The sequence below is a fragment of the Lycium barbarum genome, chromosome 3 (genome assembly GCF_019175385.1).
Source record: "Lycium barbarum isolate Lr01 chromosome 3, ASM1917538v2, whole genome shotgun sequence".
In the NCBI taxonomy this organism is placed as follows: Eukaryota; Viridiplantae; Streptophyta; class Magnoliopsida; order Solanales; family Solanaceae; genus Lycium; species Lycium barbarum.
Genome location: NC_083339.1, coordinates 132,079,583 through 132,093,935, shown reverse-complemented (window position 1 = coordinate 132,093,935; position 14,353 = coordinate 132,079,583). Strand labels below are relative to the sequence as shown.

The window sequence follows — 14,353 nt, the reverse complement described above, 5'->3', positions numbered from 1 at the left end:
TATACTTGCGTTGACACAAAAACAACCCTGATGAACTACGAGCTACTTCAATACCCAAAAAATATTTGAGAGACCCAAGGTCTTTCATTTTGAAATAATCACTCAAATAGGCTTTGAAAGTTGCAAGTGCAGCGGAATCATTCGCAGAAATAATAAGATCATCAACATAAACCAAGATATTAATCTGAATATTCCCTCTAGTAAATGTAAAAAGAGAATAATCAGAATGAGATTGAAGGAAACCGTACCCTTTCAAAGCAGTCACCAATTTTGCAAACCAACATCTAGGGGCCTGTTTCAACCCATACAGCGATTTGCGCAAACGACACACCAACGTAGGATCTGGACTTTCAAACCCGGGAGGGAGCTTCATATACACCTCCTCATCAAGGTCACCATGTAAAAAGGCATTATGAACATCTATTTGGTGAAGTTCCCAATTTTTGGATGCTGCAATGGCTAGGAAGGCTCGAACAGTAGTCATCTTGGCGACCGGAGCAAAAGTTTCATTGTAGTCAATCCCCTCTTGTTGATGATTTCCCAACACAACCAAGCGCGATTTGAGCCGTTCCACATCTACATTTGACAAAAACTTGGTCTTGTACACCCACTGATTACCAAGTGCTTTCTTACCCGGAGGAAGATGTTCCAAAGTCCATGTACCATTGTCTTCCAATGCACGTATCTCTTCTTTCATTGAATGTCTCCAACCTTTGTGTTTCATGGCTTCTTTGAAGGTCTTAGGATCCTTACCCGAAATAATAGCTGAGGATTGATTGTAAACAGGACTTGAAGGGACATACTATTAGCAAAAACTGAGTGTGTCACATAATCACGAAGCACAACAGAGGGAAATTTCTCCTGAAAACCACGCCCCAAACCACCTTCCACATTCGTGACTGGGGTATGGTGTTGCTACCCCCCCCCAGCGGGCGCTGGGTTCCCAGCGGGCTGTGCAGTGGCTGTTGGCAGCCGCTCAGCCTCGCTGGCAGCTGGCGCTAGGTTCCCAGCGGGCTGGACAGTGGTCGCTGGCTGCAGCTCGGCCTGGCTGCCAGCAGGCGCTGGTTGGGCAGTGGTTTGCGGCTGCTGCTCGGCAGCCTCCGAACTATCAACTTCGCCCCCTAATTCATCCCCATACACCATAAAATCACGATCAATTTCAGCACCCTCATCAAAAAAACTAGACGAAATATTAACATCTTCCGGACAAGCAAAAGGAAACACATCCTCCACAAACTTTACATCACGAGAGACAAAAAATTCCTTCGTATCAAGATCAAACAACCGCCACCCCTTCTTACCAAATGGATATCCCACAAACAAACACTTTCTGCTTCGACTAGCAAATTTGTCACCTTGAGTTTTTTGATTATGAGTAAAGCACAAACACCCAAAAGTACGAATAGCATCAAAAGAAGGAGGTTTATTGAATAAAATTTCAAAAGGTGTTTTATTTTCCAATTTGGGTGTGGGGGTACGATTTATGAGATGAGATGCAGCAAGAACACATTCACCCTAGAAAAAAATAGGCAAATTGGCCTGAAATCTGAGAGCCCTCGCAACATTCAACACATGTTTATGCTTCCTCTCTACCCTCCCATTCTGTTGCGGAGTACCCACACAAGAGGTTTGAAACAAAATACCAGTGGCGGAAAAATAATCGATCAAACAATTAAATTCTGTACCATTATCACTTTGTACAACTTTAATTGTTTGATTAAATTGTCGATCAACCATAGCAACAAAAGCCATAAACATCGGAAACACTTCTGTTTTATCAACCAACAAGTAAATCCAAACAGCTCGGGAAAAATCATCAACAATTGTTAAAAAATAACGAGCTCCACACGACGAAACATGGCGATATGGGCCCCACAAATCACAATGTATTTTCGCAAATATTCTAGATGCATTATTATCATTTAAAGGAAATTTGTCTCTAGGATGCTTAGCACGTAAACACACTTCACAATCCTTTGCTAAACTACTCTTATCACTACTGACATGAGGAAGCAACTTAACTACTCTCTCGGAAGGATGCCCCAATCGTCGATGCCACAATTCCAATGCGGACGTTGCCACGACAGTAGACACATGTTGCACCACGTCCGGTTTGCTAAAATAGTATAGTCCGTCCCTCCTAACTCCCGTTCCAATCAGCTCCTTCAGTGGGTCATGAATAGCACACATATAAGAATTAAAAGAGACAGTAGTATGTAAATTATCAGTAAGTTGGGGGACGGAGAGTAAGTTGCAACGTAAATAAGGCACATAAAGGACATGATGTAAGGTGATTTTATCTGACAGTCGAACAGAACCTTCCAAAGAAGCAAGCACCTTTTCACCATTAGGCAAACCAATAGGACAATCAACAGTATGGACATCAAACAACCAAGATTTCTCACCGGTAACATGATGAGTAGCACCAGTGGCAATAATCCAAGAAAAAACATCAAACTTACCATTCAAGCAATTTTCGGGAATTGTAGCATTACCAAAAAATCCCGTAATAGCCTTCCATTGATCGGAAGTAAAGTGCTGACCGACGGCAGCGTTATTTGATGCGCCCTTGAAACGAGTAGGCGTGATATAGTCCCCGGGTCGGTCTTGAGGACCAAGAAAATAGGGAGAATTAGACTCAATTTTGGGTGGTGGTGGAGGAGGTACGGCGTCACCGGCCATGGAAATTTACGATGAAGAGAAGAAAAAAAACGTGTGGCCTGATACCATGTAGAAACTATACAATCTTGACTTATTCCATTCATTCACCAAGAGAGAATATATATAGGATACAATCTTGAACCCTAGTGAAACAAGGAAACTAAAATCCTAGTGAAAAAAGGAAACTAACTAATATATGGTAATTAGTGAAACAAGGAAACTAATTAATATGTGGTAATTATCTCCCTACAAATATGCTACCAAATAATATCAAATAATATAAAGATATTATATCGCAATATATTTTTTTGTGTTTTCTTAATGTATTTAATCTATTGTTGATTTGTTATCAGGTGTAAGTTTGTGCCACAAGTGATCTTTCACAACAACATATTCAAATAGATGTCTCTCCTCATTATCATTAATTGGTGAACAGGATCTAAAAAATTCTATCCCATATAAAGGTTTACATGTTTCTCAGTCCTTTTGAGACTCTTGGTGATATTCAGTTGTTTTGGGTTCAACGTGAGCTTCACGTATATGCCATTGACATCTCTTTTATAAATTTGAACTTTAAGGATCATAAAATAATGATCGACTTCGCTCTCACAAGCTTATATGGTCTATTAGAATCACTTGATTGAGATTCCCAAAATAATAACTTTGTCAAAATAATAGCTTAATCCTTAGAGGAAAAACATGTCGATTGTTTAAGCAGGTCTGATTTTAAATGCTACGCTACTGTTTTACTTATTTTCTTAATATTTTTATCTTCTACTCATGATATCTAATCGTCCCTTTGTTTATGCGTCTTTCGCATTATCAGTATAAGGTGTTTGAAGATGAATGTTAGACAACTGATGAGAAGATTGCAATGATAATATTGATTTACTTGCATCGGCATGCAGAGACCTATCTTCTAATTGAGTTCAAAGTACAATCATTGTGCTATACTCATTCTTGATAAAAAATAAAAAATTGTCTTTGTTTGAAACATACAATGAGTGTCGATTATGTACGTAAATATTATGAAAAGCAATAAGACTCCAACACATATAATGAGCCAATGAATATAACAAAGTCAAAATTCTTTCATGGTCCTTTATGTCTATCGTATTTTTCATGTAACATATTCTTATGATAATTATATTTAATATTTTCCGCGCAACGCGCGGGTACAGAAACTTAGTGTTTGTGTATATACACTTATGATAATTATATTTAATATTCTCCGCGCAACGCGCGGATACAGAAACTTAGTGTGTGTGTATATATATATATATATATATATATATATATATATATATATATATATGTAGAGAGAGAGAGAGAGGGAGAGAGAGAGAGAGTTTTTCCCAAGGCTGGCGGGTATCGGTGATCCCCCCCAATCCTAACATAGGTCCGCCTTGTTGGGTGTGCGAACAAAGTACCACATTGATAGCTGAAAAGAAAAAGAAGCTATTTATAAGGAGTTGGATACTCTTAATGATGTGAGGCCTTTTGGGAAAAACAGTGCGGGCTTGGCCCAAAGCGGACAATATCACATCGTGTTAAGAGTATCTTTGGACCGTTTAGCCCAACAACTGATATCAGAGCCAATGGTTTGGCGGGACGAGTATGAAGATAGCGGAGTGTAGCGTGGGGCCCGGCTTAGTGCCTTTGCTCGTCTATGGGCCGGTTTACGACCTTTACCCGTAGCTTTGAAGACGCATTCACAGCCTTTGGGCTTCGGTGACGTAAATACTCTGACAGTGTGGGTGATACACAGACCTGTTGAATCTCTGACCCATGGTATGATAATGAGCCACGTGAAACTTAATTCGAGGGAGAGATTGTTGGGTGCGCAAACAAGTACCACATTGATAGCTGAAAAGAAAAAGAAGCTATTTATAAAGAGTTAGATACTCTTAATGATGTGAGGCCTTTTGGGGAAAACTGTGCGGGCTTGGCCCAAAGCGGACAATATCACATCGTGTTAAGAGTATCTTTGGACCGTTTAGCCCAACACGCCTCTTCTTATTGGAGTATCCACTTCACAATAAATTTGAGATATGGAGGATTGATCTGTGTGCTTTGAAGTTATATTCATAGGATAATATGATGTTCTCTTTGGTTTTAATTAACCAAACAATTGTAAGGAAACTGGAAAACCAAGGTAAGATTTAGATTTATTGTGACTAATACATTTGAGCTCACAAGTGGATAGATGAAACAATTTAGAAGAGCATGAATCTACCCCAAAAAAAAAAAAAAACAGAAAAAAGAAAGAACCAAACAAAAATCAGTGAATTAGCTATAGAGCACATTTACCAAAAGTCATGTAATGGCCTTGTTGCCTCAGTTGTCTATAAAATGAAGAGCAACAACGTAAAGGATGTAAGGTATTTTAAATAAGGTAGTTCTTATTAAGTTTTTTGTTTTTAATAAAGGACTCCTAGTAGGGTTAAGCTTACGGCGAATTTTCTTTTGTAAAAAACCAGGCCGTTCCTTTTTTTTTTCTTTTTCCAAAATAAGCCAGGTTTTAATTGTAGTTTTTATTAAATAATAATTCTAGGAAAAGAGTAAATGACAATTTTGTAATGAAAGATAAAAAGTTCAATCAACATTTAATGAAAGGTAAAAAGTTCAATCAACATTTTTAGAGCTCTTGATTGACACCTATACGGCTATACATAACCTCCCATAAATATTGGTTTATTTTTTGCCAAGAATATATTTAGCAATTGAAGCAAAAAAAACAAAAAAGAAAAAAATATTAACATCGTATAGCTATATCCCATGGAAACCGACTTTGATAATATGAGATTCTGAATATTCCCCTCCTAATTATATGTTTGAAATATATTTCCTTCCAAAATTAATGTAGCACTTTTCTTCTCAGATCAGAGAAAACTAGAAGCAAAAATAAAGAGAAAAAGACAGAAAAAACAAATTTCAACTTTCTTCAGCTTCTTCTTCTTTTGTAGGATTGAATGGGTATGTGTGAAATTAGTTGAAACATCTCGACGAGGCTACATATAAATTTTGAAAAAACAGAAGTGATTTTGATTTGGTTCAATTAAAAATTAGACCGAGAAAACGCATTAGCGACATATGTGTACCATATTGTGTATTGTGCATATAATGGTATACCACACTGATTTTCATGGACACTGCCACGACATGTGTATATCACGTTGTATGTGCTTAATTTAGTGTATATCACACACAACTTTTCATTGATTTACACATATATCCATAATATACATGAGATAAAATGTTTATACAATGTGATATACACAAATATACATGGTGATGTATACGGTATACAATGAAGGGTACAAACATGACGTCGTCTTCAACCTCGAGTTTCAATATAATATTCAATTCAAATTCATTTAAAGATACTATAAGGGAAGAGGAATTTTAGAAGAATAAGAAGGGGGAAATGATAGAGCAAATGCAAGTGAAGTTGGGGGCCGGAGGGATTTTGGAAGAAGAAGAGAGGAGGATTGAGCGGGAAGGGAGTGAGTTATGAAAAATAGAAATGGGAAAAGGAGAGGGATTCTTTTTTGTGTTTTTTCTTAAATTTCCATAAACTTCCAATTTTCTCAAAAAAAAATTAGTATTACTGTTTAAAAAAAGCTGTTTTAAAAAAGTTACACGTTGCATTCCTTGATTTATCTATGCGACACGTTAGCCACAATGTAAGTCACGCGTGAAGTCCGGTGGACTAGTATGTCACGAGACACATTTATGCCAAGTAAAGTGTCTAGTTAATTATTGACAAAATAAAAATATTTATCTATAAGATGACGCCAACTTAATGGCTATTTATGCATTTAGTCCAAAATTATATGAATTTTTCTTTAAAACGGCAAGCGTTTGAATAGGCGCCATTTTTTGAATGATACAGAAAGTAAAATACTTGCCCACTGCATGATTCAACGGTAAGAAGCAAGTTTGAACCTTTCATTTTATTTTATAGGTAGTTTGAACCTTCTTTGTGGCAATCTTTTGGATTTTAGGAATTTTTGGGAACTTTCTTTCACATGGGATAAAGTTTTCGAAATCAAGCTTTGTTTTTCGAAATCAAGCGTTGTTGTCCAATACATGTTTTTCCATGGGGAAAGGGACAATCAGAGTTCCATGAAGGCATATATTCTCGTGTCTCGCTCACTATTACCTTTTGACACAGAAAAAGTGGCCATCTTATTTTTCCTATAATAATGGTTTGAAATTTGAATTTATTGATTTAATTAATTTCGATGATCATTAAGGTCGCAATATCAGATCGAAGCAAATTTTATATACTAGATATGATCAAAATAAAATCCTCCCAAGTAAGAAGCCGACTTAAGAGAATACGTAACCTGACCAATAGCTTGATTTTACTTTTTCTCAAATATGACTCAATCAAATACCAAATTTAAGACAGAAAAACTGCTTACGTTAATACACACAAAAAAGTAAAAATGCAACGATCTTCTTATTAGAAGTTTTTCTTTTCAAAGACTCAATTCTGAAGCCTTTAATTAAGATTAAAATTTTCAATTAAAAACAGCTATTGTTAAAATAGATGAAGCAGTGAAAAAGATTCAAATTCTAGTTATTCAGCTTGTTAGTTATATTTGATTTTATCAAAGTAAATTTTACCTGCTTTTCGACTCCAAAATCAACATGAATAGCCAAGTATACTGCTACAGTATATTTATTTCCCAGATCGCTACGTCTAGATAACAACTTTATGGCCTGGTAGCATTTGGTCAATGTTGTAATCAAGCTTCGCCTAAAGCATTTGGCAGCCGCCCTTTTTTATGTTGGCTATTTAGTGCCTAGTTGATTTTACATAACTTGGATATACCAAGAGTTTTCCATCTTCTTCTTGAATACTGCTCCAAGCTAATTCTATTCATCTGAGTTTCGTTAAGAGCTTTTATTTTCCTCTTCATTATTCCATTTAATTCCCATAATTTGTAGTTCCATACCGACCCTTGATCAAGAAGAAGAAGTGTTTGTTTGATGTTTCTTAATACTCCATCCGTTTATTTCGTGATTTAATTTGATTAAACATGAAATGTAAGAAAGTAAGAATTTGAAATGTAAGAAAGTAAGAATTTTCTTTAAAATTTATAGTATTAAATTAAAAATGAATATGCATGCTAAAATACTTTTTGAATTTTGTAATCTTAAATCGGCTATCTAGAATATTAGAATTAAAGAGTTATTTAGTGTAAAAGTGACATTCTTTTTTTAAATAGACTAGAAAAAAAAAAAGACACATAAGATTCCTTTTTCTGAATGCTATGTAATGTTTTTCCTATTATTTGCTACGTCCTCTTTACTTTTGTGTTCTTTTTCATATTGCTTTTGATATGCGCAACTTGAACCGAGACTTTTTCCGAAACAAACTCTATAGCTTCACAAGATAAGTGTAAGATTTGCGTACACTCTACTCTCCCTCCCTAAAGTGAAGGATTACACCGGACATGGTGGTTTGTTGTTATTAAATTGAAATAAGAAGAGTTTTTTTCAAATTTTTTTTTGTCAGTATTAGTCAAAGCAACATCCACTCACCACTTCTCCCCTGCCAAAAAGAAGATAAACTAGTAAAACGCTATACAATTCAAGCAAAGTCCCGTGCGTGACTTTTCAAACCGCTTCCTCTTATTTTCCAAAAATGACACAATCTCCATCCATCGTGTCAATTTCCAAACCAACACACGTTTCTTCACGGCTTCAAAATGACTTCTCTCTCTTCATCCTTCAACTACAAGTTAACCACCAAGAAAGTACAATATGCACATGCACTTCCTTTTCTATAATTTGTACATGTCTCTTTCCCTCACACCAAAGCAACAAAAAAAACTGCACTTGATTGAAGAAAATGAGAATTTATGTGTATTTGTTGGAAGGCAAGGATTGGGCAGTTGAGGACTCATATGTGAAGTTAAAAGTTGGGAAATTCAAGTCAAAGACAAGGGTGTTGAAGAATACTAAGAACCCTGTCTGGAATGAAGAGTTTGTGTTCAGGGTTTATGATTTAGAGGAAGAACTTGTTCTTTCTGTATATCAACATCATGATGATTCAAGATTCTTTAATGTTTATGGAGATTTAGTTGGTAAAGTGAAAATACCTGTTTGGTCTGTTGCTGATGAGGAAAATCAGAATTTACCGCCTACTTGGTTTTCTCTACAAAAACCCAAAAGTGCTAAATCAGTTGACAAGTATTGCGGTTAGTTTGTTTTGTAGTACTTTTTATCTCTCTGTATTTAATTGGTTGAATGAAAGATTGAACAGTGAAAAGTTACTGGATATAATTTGTAAATGCGTGACGTTTTTAGTCTTGGGACGTAATTTGTAAATGAGATGAAAAACTGGTATAATCATTATAATAATCATTAGCAGATGTTTGGATATGTACAAATCAAAAAGGACCATTTTGGTTTCTCCCTGTATACATTGTTCTTGTACTAATTCTCTAGAGAATGATAAAGAAGCTTACAGTTTGTAATTTCATTAGACAAAAGAACATTTATTTCTAGTAGTTTAAAAGGGGTTCCGTATTTTTACTGGCATCTTATTAGTATTATGCAGTTTTTACAGAAAGAGTATTCGGTTATTGGGGGAAAATGAATATATTTCTAATGTCGGATCATGATCAGCTAGGACAGAAATAAAGCATTGGGTTGAACTCTTCTTTGGTGTCAAGGTAATAGCTATAAATAGTCATCGACTTCCAGGAAAGCGTAGAAGAATGGGACATACAATGCATTACAGACGTAGATAAAACCCCAAATCTTTCTGTGAATATTAAAACTGTCTATTCGTTTGGTGCTCTTTATTTTCCTTAATTTGGATTTTGAGCAAATGTTTCTCATTACCAATGCAGGGAAAATTCTTCTTACTGTTTCTTTACATGGGAAGGGCAAAGATCTATCTACTAACCATGTCTCTCATGTAAATCCAACAAATGAGACTTCTAAAGAAATTGAAGTGACAAACATTTCTTCTCAAGATTTCCATGGCTTTGCAGCTCATACCAAGAAAATGTCAGAAGGGAAACATTTAATAAAGAACATTGCTTGCCATTTTGAGAAGCTTTTTGGCAAGAATGAAGAAGCCAAGAAAAGTGATGAGGAAGAATCAAAGAAGGATGATTCTTCTGACATATCCACCATCACATCTGACTATGAAGACTGTCCGAGAGAGGAGCCTCCGGTCAGCCATAACTTTGAAGAATTGATTGAACGAATGAGGCCAACCAGTGAAGATAAAGAAATGCCAGGTGACCTGCAGGGTGGAGTCCTGCTAGACCAGACATATATTGTGACTTCAAAAGATCTCAACGTGCTTCTTTTTGCTCCTGATTCGCAGTTCAGGAAGGATCTGGCAGAGTTTCAGGGTACAACAGATGTTCAAGAGGGTCCTTGGACGTGGAAATCAGATGACATGTGTGTAACAAGAGTTGTCACCTATATTAAAGCAGCAAGTAAATTGGTTAAGGCTGTTCAAGCCACAGAGGAGCAAACATATATTAAGGCTGATGGAAAAGAATTTTCTGTTTTTGTCACTGTAAGTACCCCTGACGCTCCATATGGGAGTACCTTCAAGATTGAGTTGCTTTACAAGATAATGCCTGGCCAACAGGAATCTTCTGGTGGAGAATCCACACGTTTGGTTGTATCCTGGTCCATTAACTTCAACCAGAACACTATGATGAAATCAATGATTGAAGGAGGAGCTCGGCAAGGATTGAAAGAGAGCTTTGACCAGTTTGCGGAGGCGTTAGCTCGCAAATTGAAAGTAACAACTGCGAGGTCTGTCTTCGAGAAGGATCGAGTTTTGGCGTCTTTGCAGACTGAACAGCAGTCAGATTGGGAAATGGCAAAGGCGTACTTTTGGAATATTACAGTAGTATCCACTATATTCATGATTTTGTATGCCTTTGCGCACATTTTATTAAGTGAACCTACCAAATTACAAGGACTGGAGGCTCATGGTTTTGATTTGCCCGATAGTATTGGAGAAATTATCACCAGTGGGATATTAGTCCTTCAATTGGAGCGGGTATATTACATGGTTTCACGTTTTGTAGAAGCTAGGCTGCGAAGAGGTCTTTATAAATATGTCCTATCATTTCTTTCTTTGACTAACTTTTGTTGTTTGATGCACAAAATGGTTTGTGCATAGTTACACTTACAGATTTTGGTTTTGACAGGAAATGATCATGGTGTCAAAGCACAAGGTGATGGATGGGTATTGACTGTAGCTTTGATTGAGGGAATGAACTTAGCTTCTTTGGACCCAACAGATTTCCCAGATCCATATGTGGTCTTTACATGCAATGGCAAAACAAGAACTAGCTCCGTCCAGCTTCAAACGCTTGACCCTCAGTGGAGTGGTGTGCTTTTTATTCTCATTTTCTTCCTTTTCCATTAGTTGTTGTTAAGGTCGTATGCTTACCTGATACTTCTGCAGAGATACTAGAGTTTGATGCTGCAGAAGAACCACCTTCAGTGCTAGATGTGGAAGTTTTTGATTTTGATGGTCCATTTGATCAAGCTTCATCACTTGGACATGCAGAAATCAATTTCCTAAAACACACTTCTGAAGAATTGGCAGATATTTGGGTTCCTCTGGAGGGGAGGATTGCTCAATCTTCACAATCAAAGTTGCACTTAAGGATTTTTTTGGACAATAACAACGGAGTTGAAACTATCCGAGACTATCTAACAAAGATGGAAAAAGAAGTTGGAAAGAAGGTAAGTTTATATGTTCTCTTTTCACTCCTAATTGTTTCACATTGTTAAGCACTAGGAGTAGTCTAAAACCAACTAATATGTTTGGCAGTTAAACCTTCGGTCGCCACACAAGAACTCAACATTTCAGAAACTTTTTGGACTGCCTCCAGAAGAATTTCTCATCAATGACTATTCTTGCTCCCTCAAAAGAAAGATGCCATTACAGGTTTCAGTAGAGTATATGCTACAGTATTCTGTTTCAACTTCTAAGTTATATGTGATCTTTGATTGTTGTTTCAACTCATTAAAATGATACCAAATTCTTTTAATAGTGAACTGATACAGTTAGCTTGTTCACAACTTAAGGGGAATAGTGTGTGTGGGTTTTTTTTTTTTTTTTTTTGGAGGGGTGGGGAGGGGGCACAAAGAAATTAAGCAAAGCAAGAAAAATAAAGAAAGCAAGTACTCTATGTTCAACTGACGTCTAGAAGCTTCCAACTCTGTGATGTTTAGTCCTTCTCAAATTACCGGAATGCTTTGCTAAGTAGCATTCATATGCTGTTAACAGACAGTTATACTATAAATTGTAACTGAACCCATATAAATAGACCAGATGGCTTCATTTTTCTACTAGTTTGGACATGTTTGCATAGTTTCTCCTCCTCTCTTGCATTTTAATTGTTTTTTCATAAACACAGTTTTTAAGTATTTGATCTTCAACTTTTAGGGGTGAATATCTAGCATACCACTTATTTTTTGTACTGCTACTGCAGGGGCGGATCTTTCTGTCTGCCAGAATTGTTGGATTTTATGCAAATTTGTTTGGTCATAAAACAAAGTTTTTCTTCCTGTGGGAGGATATTGAGGATGTTAATGTGGTTTCCCCTTCATGGTCAACCATGGGGAGTCCCGCACTTGAGATAATTTTGCGCAAAGGTCGAGGTGTTGATGCTGGGCATGGTGCAAAGTGCCAAGATGAAGAAGGCCGACTTCATTTCTATTTTCATTCATTTGTCTCGTTTAATGTTGCAAGCAGGTATTGTGTGTGTGTCGCGATAGTGTCACTAACAAACAATAGAACTTGCATTTGATGTCACAGTATGTTTTAACGATGGGAGGATTAGAACATTGTTTTTGTGGTAGCAGGACAATCATAGCGTTGTGGAGAGCAAGGACACTTCCTCCAGATCAGAAAGCACAAATTGTCGAAGAGCAGCAGGAAGAGGATGAGAAGATTGCTTTTTCTGAAGACACTGCATCGTACATGGTCGTTGAGGATGTAGAAATGTCTAAAGTCTATTCTGCAGAACTACCTCTCAATGTAAGTTACTCTTTGTTTTAAGTTTTTCCATCTTACATTGTGGTGTTACTTTGATGCTGAGATTTAGTCTGTTTTATCTCTAAAATATGATGGGTGCTTTGAGAGGGAAAGCTGAGAAAGTATTATTGCGGAATTTCTCAAGATTTCTTGTTACATATAATTGTAGCTGCAAGGGTGAGGGTTTGACTTAGAGTTACTGCCCTTGTGGATGGGGAAACCAGTATTCATTGACTTCTTTGTTTTGCTAGTTCTGAAAAGAGCACTTTAGCAGTCCGAATTGAATTGAATTCCTTGTTTTGTTAGGGGTCTGAAATGAGAAATCTGGCCATTAAGCGATATTTTAGTGTTTTAATTATATATATGTCCAGGTCTTTGATACTGGTGGGTTATGGAGAAACTTATCCAATAATCCTACTTCTTTTCCTCTGCTTGAAGGAATTGATCAGTCTAGACTACATCACTTTGTAACTAGGGGCCTTGGGTTTTTGGTGGAAAATCTGCAGGTTAAATCACTGATGCGGATGTTTGATGGAGGAGACTTGGAGCAGAGAGTAATGAGCAAATCTGGCTGTCTCAATTATGCGACCACTTCATGGGAAACCGTAGCTCCTGATGTTTCTGAGAGACAAGTATCTTACAAATACAACCGCTTCATCTCTATCTTTGGTGGTGAAGTTACAAGCACGCAACAGAAATCTCCTATTGCAAATGGTGCTGGATGGATCGTCAATGAGATTATGGCCCTGCATGATGTCCCGTTTGGTGATCAGTTTCGAGTAAGTTTCAGTTGTTCATTACTGTTGGTTATCCTGTAAAAGCAGGAAAGAATTTATTCGGTTTCTTTCTTTAAATTTGCAGGTGCAATTTAGATACCAGATCGAGGACGCTACTTCTGTACATAATTCATGCAAGTGTGATGTAAGTGTTGGTGTAATGTGGCAAAAAAACACTAAATTTGAGCAGAGGATAACTAGGAATATTATTGGGAAATTTACCACTAGAGTGAAGGATATATTAGAGTTGGTTGAACGGGAGATATTATTGTCAAGTTGATCGAGAACCAGGCAAATGTTGCCACTTTAGATACCACATGATAACTTCTGATAGAACTTTACACACTTTATGAATCAGCTTCTCAGCAATTGATTCAATCCTCCATGTCCTGGAGTTATGGTGCAAGGTGTTAACTCGAGAATTTATGTGACAATGGACCAGATAATTTATCCAAGTCTTTATTCAACGTCACTCAGTGAAGAACATATGGAACATATTCGATACAGACTGACACTTTCAATCTTTCTCACTAGATTAGAAGCAAGTTGCAACAGCCAAGTGTCAATTGAGCATATATCTTTCCCTTTTGTCTCTAGCACAGGAGTGAATATAATCAATGACGAGTTCAATCAAATATATCACATCTTACCAACTAATCTACACTAAGAGCAAGTGAGTACATTGGGTGTCACCAAGTGTACTATATGCCATATTAGGCTGATTAACAAAGAAATACAATGGTTTCCACAACTGCAAATTATTTAAAACTCAACATGGATGGTGCCTACAAAATTATCATAGGATCAGAAGGAGCGGGTGAGAGCTTTGTCTTGAAATGCTTCAAATACTGTCTTGCCCTCGTTATATTTTATA

General features: G+C 36.8%; 1 protein-coding gene across 1 annotated transcript; it reads left to right on the top strand.

The window, feature by feature from the left end:
* The first annotated feature begins 8,290 nt into the window (after positions 1-8,290).
* On the top strand, positions 8,291-13,951 carry LOC132632594 (C2 and GRAM domain-containing protein At5g50170). The gene is made up of 9 exons (XM_060348588.1): positions 8,291-8,876; positions 9,534-10,757; positions 10,863-11,045; positions 11,123-11,406; positions 11,495-11,611; positions 12,159-12,421; positions 12,532-12,706; positions 13,210-13,482; positions 13,565-13,951. The coding sequence occupies exons 1-9, from the start codon at positions 8,528-8,530 to the stop codon at positions 13,757-13,759; spliced, it is 3,063 nt and encodes a 1,020-aa protein (XP_060204571.1). The 5' UTR covers positions 8,291-8,527; the 3' UTR covers positions 13,760-13,951.
* Positions 13,952-14,353: the final 402 nt, after the last annotated feature.